This window comes from Hyla sarda, chromosome 6 (genome assembly GCF_029499605.1).
Source record: "Hyla sarda isolate aHylSar1 chromosome 6, aHylSar1.hap1, whole genome shotgun sequence".
Taxonomy (NCBI): domain Eukaryota; kingdom Metazoa; phylum Chordata; class Amphibia; order Anura; family Hylidae; genus Hyla; species Hyla sarda.
In genome coordinates, this window is record NC_079194.1 from 87044019 (window position 1) to 87060558 (window position 16540).

General features: G+C 40.8%; 1 protein-coding gene across 1 annotated transcript in view; it reads left to right on the plus strand.

Moving 5' to 3' along the window:
• Positions 1–16540, plus strand: part of CACNA2D3 (calcium voltage-gated channel auxiliary subunit alpha2delta 3) — a 1201789-nt gene that overhangs the window by 484887 nt on the left and 700362 nt on the right. Inside the window, exon 5 of the mRNA XM_056524384.1 lies at positions 12538–12700. Coding sequence (XP_056380359.1) covers positions 12538–12700 — 163 coding nt within the window. The remainder of the gene's footprint in view (positions 1–12537; positions 12701–16540) is intronic.

The window sequence follows — 16540 nt, forward strand, 5'->3', positions numbered from 1 at the left end:
TGATGGTGTCCGAGACCATTATCATCACACATTTGCATAAAAGTAATCACAATAGTAAGGTACATTAAAAGTATTAATTACCCATTAAAATAGTCATTTAAAATCCATTACATTGGGTGCTAATAAATGGGTGATCATTGAAGTAGTAAGTGCAGCGTCTGAGCAATTTACTATCATTTATTTTAGCATTTACTTTTCTTTTAATCTCTGGTGGAATAATGTGTTGAAAATAATACATTTATTTGTTTCCTTAACTTATAAGCTTGTATATAATGGATGCACGATGTCATATACTGAAGTTGTGGTCTATTTTTAGTCTTTGTATATAGCTGATTAGACATCAAAATAAACCATTAGCTGGACCCCTCTAGGGCAGACAGGAGACACAACCTTCATCCTCCACCTGTGAGCTGCTATCTATATTGTGATTTTAATTAACTGTAACATTTTCTTTAAGGGTTGTCTATAATTTAATGCAGAATAAATATGAGCTCCAGAGGTAATTCTACCCATTCTGCAGGATTTTCCTATTTTTATGTTAGGCATACAGCTCAAAACATTAAAACCTGTGGATATCGAACTTTTGCAAAATTACTAATTTCTTCATACTTATTGGTATTTTTATTAACTACAACCTGCTTTGCACCCACCCTATACCCTCAGACCACCCAGAAACTATTGGGATCTTTCCTTGGAGACTCTGCTTTGTTTACTCATGATAGTGCAGTGTCCCATCATGTGCTTTCATGGGAATGTCGGTTATCAGACATTTGATTGTGTTGCACTATTCCACATTGTTTATACATAAAAATCTTGTGTTATGCTGTTTTATGTCATATTGCTGTATACCACGGTGTTGTTTGAATAAAGAATTCCATTTTATGGGAAGCAGCACTGGATATCTTTCTTTCTTTGCTACTCAGCCGCAGGTGTGGTCCGCACCAATCCGAGCGCTGCTGGACATAGGAGGTGAGCTGAGCACTTGTTCGCAGCTTCTACTATACCACGGTGTTGGCTGTATCTATGGGGACCCATTCCTTTACATTAGCACATTGCACTACAGTAAGGAGGAACCTTTCAGATAGTGGGTGGTGCCTGCACTAGCCCAGCCTCTTCTTAGAGAGAGGAGTTTCTGTGTAGTCTAGAGAAGTCTAGACAGCCTCTCAGGCAGAGAGGAAGTTAGTATAGACTCATCTAGGTAGAGGATGCAAGTGAAAGCCTTCTGCTTTTGCAGCATGTCTACAAGGGAGAACACCAGCCTCATTTTCAGCCTATGAATTATAATTAGCTCCTATCACATGGAAGGGAACCAATGTCACCTGCAGAGTGTTTCATGCTGAAGAGGACTGGTATCACGGAGGTTTACCTAGGACCTTTTGGAGTATAGTAACTCCTGTGAGGAAAGGATAGTCACTCCTAGTCCAATCTGAAGAATTTCAAGAAAAAGTTGAGATACAGATATATATATATATATATATTATATATATATATATATATAGAGAGAGAGAGAGAGAGAGAGAGAGAGAGAGAGAGAGAGAGAGAGAGAGAGAGAGAGAGAGAGAGAGAGAGAGAGAGAGAGAGAGAACTTGGGGAGAAGTTGTACAGGAGCCCCATAGCCCATCTTGTACCTTTAAGGGCTTTAGGCTGGGTCTAAATATATTGTGTCTGCACCATCATGAATTTGCCCAAGGACCTGCATCTCACATCAGTAAATTTTAGTTTTAGTTTTCTGCAGGCTCAATACATTAATGAATTGGTGAATAGACTGGCATATTTATCTACAAGTTGTATAGTAAAGACTGAGCCTAATTTAATCTATTTTTGTGTATGGCTCATGGGAGAATCCAGTGGAAGCCTTTGTGCCTCCAGCTGACTGTCACCAGAATGAGAATTTATTTTTGTTTGTAGTCTGATTTCTGGAATGTTCCTAGGTACGCTCATTCACCTTATAATTGGCTTATGTGGGAGGCCAAAAACCAGCAATATTGTAATTGACACATGGTAGATCGGGAGGGGCGGTGGTAGCTTTTAAAGGTGTTGCATTGAGTCCCAGAAGTTATGCCTCTGATTACAGATGCCATACTTCCTTCTGATCAAAAGTTATAGAACAATGCCTTGAGACCTCTAAGGCTGGGTTCACATATGTATGGCATCAGGCTCAGTGAAGTCAGCATTAAAACTCAATGCAACTGATGCCACAACTGATGACAATGTGCGTCGGTTGTCATCAGTTATTTAGCATCTGGCGTACATCATTTATGGATGCTGGATGGGGGAACGCAGCAAAATGTGTTCCCCCATCCAGCGTGTCTAATCACCGGCGTCCAACTTGAGATGCCGTAAATGTGAACTGTCCCATTCGAATGAATGGGATCAGTTCTATCATCAGTTTCTCTCTGATGCACGCTGGAGGGAAACATGGCCAGACAACTCATATATGTGAAGGGGGCCTAATGGCAGATTTGATTCAACATTTGCAGAAAGAGATGTAACTAAGGACAGACTTATACTGAATGGGAAAATGTCTACTTATTTTAGGAGTTATAACTCTGCAATATTTCTAACGTAATAGGCAAGGCACGTCTCCCAGCATGCACTGTTTTAAAATCATGCATTAGTACTCTTCTATTTCCCCTATACCTTCAAGGCAGGTAAGCAGCTGTTGAACTATTGCATTACTTTTGGACAGTGTAAAATCTTACATCAAGTACGAAGAAATCATACCCTATTGTGATGCACAGTGAAAATCACAGAGGACATATTTGTCATTGCGCACCTCGCTTTCTATTATTTACAACACTCTTTTCTGTATTGCTGTTACAATTAGATTTGATTCCTACCAAGCTGATGTAATTTATCTTATAGCCCATCCTGGGCAACACATTTTTATTGAAGTCAAACATTTTTACCATGTACTAAAAGAGAAAAATATAGCAGTAAAAATGTCAAATCTAATATGATGTGCAGAAGTGAAAAAGTCTTGACACCCATCCCGCTGTAACTGTAAGTTATTGTGTTACTAAATCTTCTGCCTCCTGCTGATAGTATTAGTCAATAACATTTCTGACTGAAGAATTGTGGGGCTTATTTAACTATAGGACAACTAAATCAAGAAATAAGGTGAAAGAGAAAAAAAGCACAAACAGTATGGCCAAGATTTATCAAACTGTGTGAGAGAAAAAAAATTCCCACAACAACCAATCACAGCTCAGCTTTCACTTTACCTCAGCTTGTAAGCTGAGCTGTGATTGGTTGCTGTGGGAAAATTACTCAATTTTTTCCTCACACAGTTTGATAAATCTGGGTTTAAATCTTTGAATATTGGCAAGTTCCTGCAACAGTCTCATAGATACCTTGCAGAAAACCAGATGTCTTTCCCCCACTTGGTTATTTCCATCATTGGCTGGAATGCCAGGTGGCAAAGTCTGGTCTTGTACAGAGTCCATTGCAACAGGAGGCTTCTTCTGGAGTAAGTTTCCTCCAAGCCCAAAAGCAGACTAGATCCCACTCATTTCCTAAACCTGGCTGACTAACATGGCTGTAACATTGGAGAAAAGTAGGGGGGGGGCAGAGGAATTTTAACTCTAGTTTTTACTTAAAGATGTAATGCCAAATAATTTCCAAATCTCATTTATCAGTCCATGTTGGAATAAGTCAAACAGCCAGGACTAAGCCATTTATATATAGTTTCAACAATTTAAGGTCCCATTATCATTTAAAATTTTTTTATTTTTTTTATTTTTTTCACAAGGACAAGTCAAGTTTTGATGAGTCATGGTCCTCTTGCTGAGACCACCACTGATTATTAGAACAAAGGCAGGAGAAGCATGTGCCCAAGCGCTTCACTTTCTGACTTGCAGCGATCTCCATTCAGTTTCCTTAGACAGCCCCATTATAAGTCTAATGCAACTGAAAAACTAAAGATTTTTTTTAAAGGGGTTCTCCAGTGCTTAAACATCTTATCCCCTATCCAAAGGATAGGGGATAAGATGCCTGATCGCGGGAGTCCCGCAGCTGGGAATGCCCGTGATCATGCACGCGGCACCCCCTTTATAATCAGTCCCCGGAGCGTGTTCGTGGTCTGATTACGGGCGACTACAGGGCGGGCGGCGTGTGACGTCACGCCTGCCCCGGCGTGTGACGTCACACTCCGCCCCGCAATGCAAGCCTACGGGAGGGGGCGTGATAGCTATCACGCCCCTTCCCGTAGGCTTGCATTGAGGGGCAGAGTGTGACGTCACACGCCGCCCGCCCTGTAGTCGCCCGTAATCAGACCTGGAGCGAACATGCTCCGTCGACTCATTATAAGCGGGGTGCTGCGTACATGATCACGGGCGTCCCCAGCTGCGGGACTCCCGCGATCAAGCATCTTATCCCCTATCCTTTGGATAGGGGATAAGATGTTTAAGCACCGGAGAACCCCTTTAAATGAAGGGGACACTTTAAGGGGTACTCCATCCCTAGACATCGTATCCCCTATCCCATTTAAAGCCTCCAGCTGTCTGGGCATGAGTTGTAGTCTTGCAACAGATGGAGGGTCCCTTGAGGAATACCAAGCTGATCAGTTTCCCATTCCCTTATTTTTGTGCTTTTATACCAACCCTTGTGTTCTACACAGATTCACATTGTCAATGGAGAGGGAGAATGGGCATAACCTGAGCCAATGCACTTGTCATAGACTCTAATTAAATCAAAGCTACAGTGTATACATTGTAATACATAGCCAATTGTATTCTAATTGAAATTGTAGTCTTAATTCTTAACCTAATACATGATTATTAGGTTTCAAAAAAAGTTACGGTACTCTACAAAGTTTTCAAAAGTCAAACAGAGATTGTTTTGAACTGAAAAGAACACATATTGAATGGTTCCTCAAAGAACAAACCACCTAATGTATGGCTGTTTTAAAAATAGAAAAAATTTGAGTTGAAGTGAATTGTAACATTTCTCTAAAATTGTTCACATTTATGTCCAGGATTTCTTTGTTCGGCTTAAAACAAATAATTTGATCGAAGCAGAACTTAAACATAACTTTGGTTGTGAAGAACGTTGCGCTTCATTCACACATCTATATGCTACAAGAACAAAAGAATTTGATAAACAAAAGAACACATTTCTCTTCCAATTCAATTTCTACAATAACTTCAAGGCAGATGTAGACTATACAATGCAACTGTCCATTACAGTCAATCTACACTTGTATCTTTGTAAGGTAAATCATAGGTATTTCATGCTCAGTTCTCAATTGTATAGAATAGGGATAGTATATTTAAATGTTCTTTAGCTCAGAATACAATTTCTACATTGAGGATAGAAATTTTATTGATTATCGTCTTTTTCCTCTTTGTGTATAATTTTCCTTTTTTTTTTTTTATAAATGGAAACAGAACAAATTGCAGCCAATCCGAAAAAAGCAACATCAGCAAATATATGTCCTTAAGTTGTCGTCTTCTTTTGAGCTGTTGAAGGGGATGTTTGGTTGTTCTAGTACTATGGGATATAGATGTAATAGCGGAGAGAGTTCTACATTTGAGGCTCAAGTCTATCTGCTATAGTTGAGAGCTGCACCAAAGGCAGGACCTGGGTTGTCCATCGAGCAATGGGAAATATCAGTACACCATTAGAGGAGCTTTTTTTTTTTTTTTTTTTTTTGCTAAGGAGTTGTCGACTATACACTTACATAGATACATATACTTATATAGTACAGTTGATGTCTGCAACACTGCTGGTTTACAACCACAAGTGTACTATGTGTCCAGGGTCTTACTAGCATTGGTCCACATTTTGTGTCCTGTGTCTTCTGTGTTTCCTGGACTTCCTGCTCTGATGTGTCTCTTGCTGTTTCCAATCTGTTCACTAGGGACCGCGCGAGCACCTGCTAAATTTTATAGAGCCAGCTCGCACTCCCTAATGGTATGTTCATCTTATGCTTGTTTGGCACTCCCTATCAGGGCCGGTTTTAGACAAACTGTGGCCCTGGGCAAACCTAAAAATGAGGCCCCAAATTTTATAATATTCTACCAAAAATATACTGCTATAATGCTGAAACCGATGAGCTGTTTTGCGGAGCTGCAGCAGCTGGATCTATGCTGTGAACGGGGCCGGAATAAGATGGCCCCATTCACTTTGTAGTGCCCGTGCTGAGTTACTGCAGCTCTTCTCTGTATACAGTGAATGAGAGCAGAGCTGCAGTAACTAAGCACGGGCACTACACAGTGAATGGGGCCATCTTATTCTAGCCCCATTCACAGCGTAGATCCAGCTGTGGCAGCTCCACAAAACAGCTGATTGGTTTCATCACCCTACCAATGAGATATTGATGGCCTATCCTGGGGATAGGCCATTAATATGTGGATCTGGAACTACTATCAGGGGTAATTAATACATTTTATTACATGTATCAGTGCGTTCACATGCTGGTAACTAGCAGCGGGTTTCCTGCTGTGGGAAATCTGCTGCAAGTTACACTACCTTTCATTTCAATGGGTCTGCAGTCAGTCCGCAATAGTGGCAGATTTGCAGACTGCTGGCAGACCCTTTGAAATGAATGGTAGTATAACTCCCAGCGGATTTCCCACAGCAGGAAACCCACTGCTAGTTACCAGCATGTGAATGCACCCTTACATCCAAGGTGACAAGTATGTAGCCCTCCAGCTATTGCAAAACTACAACTCCCAGCATACCCAGACAGCCAAGGACTGTTTGGATATTCTGATAATTGTAGTTTTGCAAACAGCTGGAGGGACACAGATTGGACACTTAGGTTATAGTGTGTATGTATTAGTGTATGTATTGTAATGTTTTTTTTTTTTACTGTAACAGTTACCCTGCAATGTCCCCGAACTGACTCTGGCTGCCACTGTTTTCCTGGTACTGCTGGACCACCAGCCTGACCTGGCTCTACTGACTGCTCTTAAGACGCTCCCTGAGGCTGCACTGCGTCTGCTTTACACCACTGAGTCTGTGCTGTGGTAGCAGGACGCACGCAGCTCAGGGAACGTCGTAATCTGGAGGAGGGGCCTCGCTTGCTGTCGCTGAGCCAGAACGTCGGCTGACTCAGCAGACAGCAGAGCAAGTAAGAACTGACGGGAGGGGAGGGGGAGAGAAGACAGGGCGAGGTATCTGCACCCTGCTCTTGTTGTTTCTGTACAGCACAGTGAATAGGAGCGGCTTTTGCCTCTGCCTCCTATCACTGCTGCTGTGCTCACCCGTCCGCCCACTTGCTATCAATGAGGACCGTCGGACGCGGAGGAGGCGTTACACTCCTGACAGTGTCACGCCGCCTCCGCTGCCCGTCCTCATTGAGCTGACTCCAACTTCCAAAGGGCCCCTGTCACAGTGACAGGAGCCCTTTGGAAGATGAAATCCGCTCCTGACACGGGGGCCCCTTTGGAGATGGGGGCCCCAGGAAATTGCCTAGGTTGCCCCACCCTAACACCAGCCCTGCTCCCTATTTAAAATTGCCCCACCTCTTAAGGACGCAGGACATAGCTATACGCTCTGTGCCAGGTCCCGGTATTTAAAACGGGGTCACGGCGTGACCCCGCATCATACCAGGTCGGCCCCAGCGGCTTATGATAGACGGGACCCTTTAGACGCGGCGATCAAAGTTGATAAAATCGGGATGTCCCAATCAGCTAGGACGCGAGCGGAGGTCCCCTTACCTTGCTCCGTCGCATCCGATCGGCGTTTGATTACTCCAAGCCTGAGCTACAGGCTTGAGCAATCAACCCCCTATAATGCAGATCCATGCAAAGCTATGGCTTTGCATTGATCAGTGTAAAAGATCAGTTTCTGCATATCCCCTATGAAAAAAAAAGTTAATAAAGGTCATTTAACCTCTTCCCTAATAAAAGTTTGAATCACCCCCCTTTTCCCATAAAAAAAAACAAACTGTGGAAATAAAAATAAACATATGTTGTATCGTCGCATGGGGAAATGTCCGAATTATAAAAATATGTAATTATCTAAACCGCACGGTCAATGGCGTATGCGCAAAAAAAAATCCAAAGTCAAAAAGTGCATATTTTTGTTCACTTTTTATATCATGAAAAAATGTATAAAAAGCAATCAAAAAGTCTGATCAATACAAAAATGGTACAGATAAAAACTTCAGAACATGGCACAAAAATTAGCCCTCATACTGTCCCGTACGTGGAAAAACTAAAAAAGTTATGGTGATCAGAAGATGATAATTTTTAACGTATAAATTTTCCTGCATGTAGTTATGATTTTTTTCAGAAGTACGACAAAATCAAACCTATTTAAGTAGGGAAGCATTTAACCATATGGACCTACATAATAAAGATAAGGTGTCATTTTTACCTAAAAATGCACTGTGTAGAAACGGAAGCCCCCAAAAGTTACAAAATAAAAAATTTTCTTCAAATTTGTCGCACAATGAATTTTTTTCCGTTTCGCCGTGGATATTTTTGTACAATGGCTAATGTCACTGCAAAGTAGAATTGGTGGTGCAAAAAATAAGCCATCATATGGAATTTTTTGTGCAAAATTGAAAGCGTTATGATTTTTAGAAGGTGATGAGGAAAACATGAAAATGCAAAAAAGGAAAAACGCTGAGTCCTTAAGGGGTTTAATTCTGTCCTGGTATCCAGTTCTGTTGGGTCTCTTCATTTGATATGTCTACTGATCCTCATCTTGCCTGCCTATTGGACTTGCCGTTTGCCTTATCCCTTGGACTCTGTGTCTGCTTTGTAAATAACCACCCTTATCAGCATTGCTCCCTCTCGACCACAAGGACGGAGCATAGTGACGTTGTGGCTCTGCCCCTGTGTGACGTTACGCTCCGCCCTCTCGATGCAAGTCTATTGGAGGGGAGTGACAGCAAACACGCTTCGGGGACTGATTCTAACGGGGTGCGGCGTGGAAGATCACGGGGGTCCCCAGCGGCGGGACCCCCGCAATCAGGCATCTTATCCCCTATCCTTTGGATAGAGGATGAGATGTCTTAGCACCGGAGTACCCCTTTAACATTATATTGTTCTTAGACTTTTCAAAACTTTTTTTTTAACCCTCTGAACTGTTTCTGCTGTGACCTTTAATGCTGGAATTATAGATTTTCTGTTGAAGACTTTTAAAAAGCAATTGCTCAATATACATACACTCTGTAGTGTCCAGGAACTTTACCATACATATCTGGGAGTCTTATCCATGACTTCTCTATATAATTCGTGTTTTTCGTTTGCTGAACCTGTTCTGCATCAGAATCTACTGGCTGTTCAATATGGGTTATAATTAGAGAATGAGATTAAATGCTTGGGAAGATTTGATGGACAAATGGCTGTTCTCATTAGTTTTATCTCTGTTAATTAGCAGAGCTCCCCCTTAAGTCTCCAACTATCGCATAAGATAAGGAAAGGCGAGCAGAACTTTGTGTTCTCGTGGCATCTGTTTTTCTGCAGTAGGTCAAGAAGAATCAATATATTTGTCAAATCTATCCTAGCTTATCTTTTACCAGGAAATAGTGTACAAAATGAGTGTGCAATCCATGAGGACAGAATGCCCTTTGTGACAAATTGCTTTTTTTTAGATGTTAGAGATGAAACTCAAGCACAGTAAATATTCAGTTTTACTAGTACATGTTAAAGACATATAAAAAATCTGTCATCAGTAACATCTGCACGAATCTGAGCTACGCTTGTTTCCCGGGCACAATTATTTCATCGTTGTTGGGTTGGCCCTCCACTCGGCTCATCAATATTCATATTCCCTCCTCCCTGCTTGCTCTCTCTCTCTGACACAGCGGCGAGATGAGCAAATCAAGCCCATAATCCCATAATGCCTTATAAACAGTTCTTTCAGCCAATCAGGAGGCATTGTAGGGTTGATGTCAAAGCCACTATAAAAGCTTCTGCATGGAACTTCAGCAGCCATTTTATAGATAGCAGATGTTAGGTGAAGATCTCTGAGAGGGACACTAAGCAATGAACAACACAGTGAAAAAAAGGATCATACATATATAATGTTTTAGTAAAGCAGCAGAGAATGTTCTGCATCTGTTCTGTCAGTAAAAAATCTGTTTTAGTTGTAAGTTAAGTGTGCCAGTTTTTTTTAAACAACCGTACATAGAGGGTTTTGTGTCACTTTTATGAACTTTGTAGGATGCCAATCCTGTTGCAATGCCCTGAAATGGGAATAAAATGTCACAACTTGTGAAAAGCCATTACATCTTCATTTTCCAGGCACAAACCTGTTGCTACTCGCAAAAAAATTATAAATTTGGACCACCTGAAAAAAGCCGTTGTTTCTTTCAATATCTCTGTGTGCATTTAACCCCTTAAGGACTTAGGACGTACCTGTACATCCTAAGCCCGCTCCTGGTGTTAAAAACGGGGTCACGCCGTGACCCCGCATCACACTGGGTCAGTCCCGGCTGCTAATCATAGCCGGGACCCTGGGCTAACAGCGTGCGGCACCGATCGTTGTGCCGCGCGCTGTTAACCCTTCAGACGCGGCGATCAAAGTTGACCGCCGCGTCTGAAAATGAAAGTTAACGCTTCCTGGCAGCTCAGTCGGGCTGATCGGGACATCGCGATAAAATCACGATGTTCCGTTCAGCTGGGATTCAGGCGGAGGTCCCCTTACCTGTGTACGCTCCGTCCGATCGGGGTTTGATTGCTCCAAGCCTGAACTACAGGCTTGAGCAACCGAGCCCCTATCTCGCTGATCCGTGCAGAGCTATGGCTCTGCAGGGATCAGCATAGGAGATCAGTGTGTGCAGTGCTATAGCTCCCTATGGGAGCTATAGCACTGCAAAAAAAAGTGGAAAAAAAAAGTTAACAAAGGTCATTTAACCCCTTCCCTAATAAAAGTTCAAATAACCCCCCTTTTCCCATAAAAAAAAAAACTGTGTAAATAAAAATAAACATATGTGGTATTGCCGCGTGCGTAAATGTCTGAACTATAAAAATATATCATTAATTAAACCGCACGGTCAATGGCATATGCGCAAAAAAATTTCAAAGTCCAAAAAAACGTAAAAAGTCCGATCAATACAACAATTGAACAGCTAAAAACGTCAGATGACGGCGCAAAAAATGAGCCCTCATATTGACCCATACGCAGAAAAATTTAAAAGTTATAGGGGGCAGAAGATGACAATTTTAAACTTATATATTTCCGTGCATGTAGTTATGATTTTTTTTAAGAAGTATGACAAAATCAAACCGATATAAGTATGGTATCATTTTAATCGTATGGACCTACAGAATAAAGATCAGGTGTCATTTTTACTGAAAAATGTACTGCATAGAAATGGAAGCCCCCAAAATTACAAAATGGCATTTTTTCTTCAATTTTGTCGCCCAAGGATTTTTTTTTTCGTTTCGCTGTAGATTTTTGGGTAATATGACTGATGTCACTGCAAAGTAGAATTGGTGGCGCAAAAAATAAGCCATCATATGGATTTTTAGGTGCAAAATTGAAAGGATTATGATTTTTAAAAGGTGAGGAGGAAAAAACGAAAGTGCAAAAGCCGAAAACCCCTCAGTCCTTAAGGGGTTAAACACCGGCATGCATCTGCCTCGAAAATTGATCATTTATGAACATTAATTTTAACAAGCATAAAAAAAATCTGGTAGTGCAAAGTGTTTTTATTCAACCTTTTAGTTACCACCAGATACCATCCGTTTACCCATAGCCATATGAAATGATGTACTTCTGAGCTGTTTCTAAGGCATAATTATACTCCTTGGTGACCTATCAGTGTTAAACAGCACGTTTAGGGCTCTTAGACAATATTCAGTGAATCGACAGAACCAAACTTTAAAAATGCTTGCTCATTTCTAATAATCCGGGGCACTAACTTTAGGGAATTAATATGTGGTCACATTCTCAAAATACTGCCTTGGGCATTAACAGACTATGGGGAAGATTTATCAAAACTTATTGAAAGGCAAAGTTGCCCAGTTGCCCATGCAACCAATCAGATTGCTTCTTACATTCTTAACAATGCCTCTGAAGAACAAAATAAGCAATCTGGTTGGTTGCTATAGGCAACTGGGCAACTTTGCCTCTCCGCAGGTTTTGATAAATCTCCCACTATGTTCCAAGGAAGTTGGTTTTGGATAAATAGGAATGCCCTAAGGAGTGACATTTCCTGTAGTTGAATCAATTGAAAGATCACAAAAATGTGTTCAGAAATCTGTTCAGAATTGTTTGTCATATTAAAATAGGGAGATTTATTAAATCTTGTGCAAAAAAACACTGGTTGTAGTTGCTCAGATTTTATCTTTCATTTTTAGAGGCCTTTTAAAAAATTAAAGCTGGAATCTGATTGGTTGCTATGGGCAACTTCCCCGTGTTTTTGTAAATTTCCCCCAGTTATTCTCAGAATAGAAGTGAATTGGGACCAAGCAGGTGCAACTTTTCCATTTGTCTCTGTTGAATTAATTAAATGCAGATTAAAGAGTAAACTGTGCATCAAATAAATAAAAACAATTGTTATATTAGCATAACTATATAGTATTAAATTAGTTCCTCAGAAATAATGTATATTATTGTCTTTCTTCTCCCCAGTATGAATATTTCAATGCAGTCCTGATAAATGAGCGGGATGAGGAAGGAAATTTTGTTGACCTTGGAAAAGAGTTTTTGCTTCTACCCAATGACCATTTTAATAACTTACCTGTTAATATCACATTGAGTGATGTCCAAGTGCCAACCAATGTTTACAACAAGGGTAAGTAGAATAACTGAGGGAATATGACTTTTAAGGGGATTGTCCTTTTTTATTCAAAACTAGAAAAATATTGAATACTGAGGTTGCTCCTCAATTACCTAATGTGGACAGTGGCTACAAAGAGTGCCTTTTGCTCTGGAGGACCAGACCAGCTCATACATTACATGTAGAGATGAGCGAATTTACAGTAATTCGGTTCGTTACAAACTTTTCAGCTCGGCAGTTGATGACTTTAGCCTGCATAAATTAGTTCAGCTTTCATGTGCTCCAGTGGGCTGGAAAAGGTGGATACAGTCCTAGGAGAGTCTCTTAGGACTGTATCCACCTTTTCCAACCCACCGGAGCACCTGAAAGCTGAACTAATTTATGCAGGATAAGTCATCAACTGCCGAGCTGAAAAGTTTGTGACAAATCGAATTACTGTAAATTCGCTCATCTCTAATTACATGTGCTGTCCCTTAATTTTCATGGAAATCGTGTAATAATGGCTTATTTTGGTCCTGGTGGTGGATGGGAATGATACACGGATGATACACTTACTGCCTTATACCTCGTCAGATGGATTACTGGATATCTCAGTCATACTTTCCTTATGCTAAGAAATGCTAGAAAGGAGCTAGAAGAGAATGACATATGCTTGGCCTTCTACCCTTAAATAGCAGCCAGATATAATTCATTAAGCATAAAAAAAGTTAATAGCTCCTGCTGTTTTATGTCTTCGGTATCTACAATGCATTTGCAAAGTTTTCAGACCCTTTTAACTCTTTTCACATTTTGTAATGTTAAAGGGGTCATCCACCATAAGGTGATAATGTTGTGAGTTCATCATAGCGCTGTGGCTATCTTTTTGTGAACTGGCTATTTCCTGTTGGAATTCCCTCCCTCCAACTACAAGTCCCATGATTCCTTTTTTGTAAATGTGAGGTCATTTATCTCCCTCCCACACATCAACCACCCCACCCATTGAAACACACCTGTGCGCCATTCAATGCAATAGACCAGTGTTTTCTAACCAGGATGCTTTTCTAAGCAGTTGCTCTACCCATTGAAGCAAAAACAGGCTCCCTTTCACCACCTGACACTTATTTTGTATGCTGTTAAAAATAAACATTGGGGCAAAAATCACAGAATAATTTTGAGACCACCATGAAACACAAGGACAGACACTATATTATAAACTACACTAACTTTACAGCCCTTGTAGCATTAAAAAAAAAAAAATTCCCTGAATACCCCTTTAAGGCCTTTTGCAAAGGCACTGAACTTAAAGGGGTATTCTGCCCCTAGACATCTTATCCCCTATCCAAAGGGTAGGAGATATGATGTCTGATCGGGGGATCCTGCAGCTGGACCCCCCCAATCTCTGTGCAACACCCGGCATTCATTTAGAATGCTGGGGGTCTTGGGCAAGGGGTCATGACATTATGACCACGCCCCTCATGATGTCACGCCACAACCCCATAATGCAAGTCTATGGGAGAGGGTGTGGTGGCCGCCATGCCCCCTCACATACACTTGCATTGAGGGAGTGTGGCCATGACACCACAACTCTTTGCAGCCCGCACCCAGCGTTCAGAACAAAACATTCCAAATGCTGGGGCAGCGGAGTAAGCTCTTGGATCTCGCATTTCTCTTGATCATCTTTGAGATGTTTCTACACCTTGTTTGTAGTCACCTGTGGTCAATTCAGCATATATATTGGACATGATTTGGAAAGATACAGCCCTGTCTATCAGGTCTCACAGCTGACAATGCATATCAGGGCAAAAAACAAGCCATGAGGTGGAAATAACTGCCTGTAGAGCTCAGAAACAGGATTGTGAGAAGGCACAGATCTGGAGAAGGCCATAAACAGGTGGTTCAGACAAGGACAACACGTTTCAAAGGTACATCCTTCTTCTTCAGGTCCTTTAAATAATGTACATATGTTTATGTACATTATGTAAAGGACCTGAAGAAGAAGGATGTACCTTTGAAAGGCGTCACCTTGTCTGAACTACCTTTTTATGACTAAATAAAGATGGTATTTGTTCATCTACCTTTGAGTTTGGCCCTCTCAGCCTAATATCAGATTTTTGCCTTGGTACATGGGAACTTTGCCAGGTTATCCCAATACCAGCTGAACTCTCTGTTTCTTCACCACTGGCATAGCGGGACTGACGGTCGGCTGCCTCCCGACATCGAATCACTGCTTATCAGTGTTGTGCCTGCCTGCCAATATATCTATTGCTATTACAGTATCCAGCCTCATAAACCTGGATTAACTGCACTATATAGTGCCATCTCTGTCTTTTTCCTCTGCTCCTCACTCAAGAGCACAATGGCCTCCATAATTCTTAAATTGAAGACTTTTGGAACAACTAGGACTCTTTCCAGAGCTGGCCAACCCACCAATCTAAGTAATCGGGAGAGAAGGGCATTGGTAAGAGACATGACTAAAAATGATGGGGAACACTTAATTTTAGCTCAAGGTCACAGCATAACAAAATGTGAAAATGTAAATGTCTAAAAACATTTGAAATGCACTGTATGCTGACCTATGTGTCTCCATTTTTACGAATTCTCTGTAGTCTGATCTTGTTGTGATAGTGTGATTCATCTCTCCCCTACTTATTTTGAACCTACTGAAAGTATGTTAGGAAGAAGTAAGGACACAGATGGACGACAGCATGACCTTGGCATCAGAGTATTTGTTTAATACTCTGTTACCATGGAGACACAACATTTTCTAAGGAGTTTGTTTAAAGATTTTTTGTAAAGTTGCATTATTTTTCATTTAGGAAGTTCTGGGCCAAATAAATAGCAATTATGCATGTAAAACAAATACTTCTTTAAAAAGTTCTATTTCTGTAACAACCTAAGAAAGAGATGTCACAGAACACAAGGTCAAACAACAGTCTATGTACTCTCTGTTGACATTCTGCAGGTGCCATGAGTGCCGTGGGTAATTTCCTTTGGGGCACAAATACTTTTATGTGACAACAAACACATTTCCATCATTGATTTTGAAAAGCCTATAAATTTAAATCTGTTTTAATTTAAGTACTTCAGTTTTTTTTTTTTTATATTCATTGTCTCTCAGGCCCCGTGGGATTTGTTCTATTGCTCTCATCACCCATATTTGCATGAAATAGAATTGAAATCAAACGTCAATTGTGCACAAAGGATGAAAATACGTGATATCATCTCCATGGAAGTGATTATGTTATCCTAAAACTAGTGATGAATCATATGTTAGGAGGAAGGCACCATCTACAGGCTATGAGAAATAACTGCATATGAGGCACTGGAAGATATACTTGAGACTTGTGCGCAAAATCTGTCATATGGGCCCTTTTAACTTTTGTGTGCCATTCATAGGAGCTCTGCTGAACCCATTAGGCATTATCACTGCACCCCATACAGTTATGTCCCTGTTTATAAAAGAATCACAAAATTATTTTGTAATTCTTTAGTGTTTTTGAAGAAATAAAGATTGAACTTTAATAGAATTCATGGGCTGGACCCAATTATCTTATTTTTATAATGCAGTGGGGAAATTGTGACCAGAAAAGTTTGTAAACTATAAGAAAGAATACATACGTCTGGAGGATCAATGGGCAGTCAGCTGATCCCTTGCATTTGTTTGAGTGTGCTTATCCTTACTTAGTCTTTGTCAATATATTCAAGACCTCTGCTTGCTGTCAGTAAATGAGAGCACTCTTGTTTAGGGCTGAAACAATTAAGTACACTGTACACAGTACAGTAGAATACTTTATATAACTCTTAGCGTTCTTTTGAAACTACTGCTCTATGCAACTTCGAACAGGTAGAAGGTATGGGGAACTTGTTCAAAAGTAT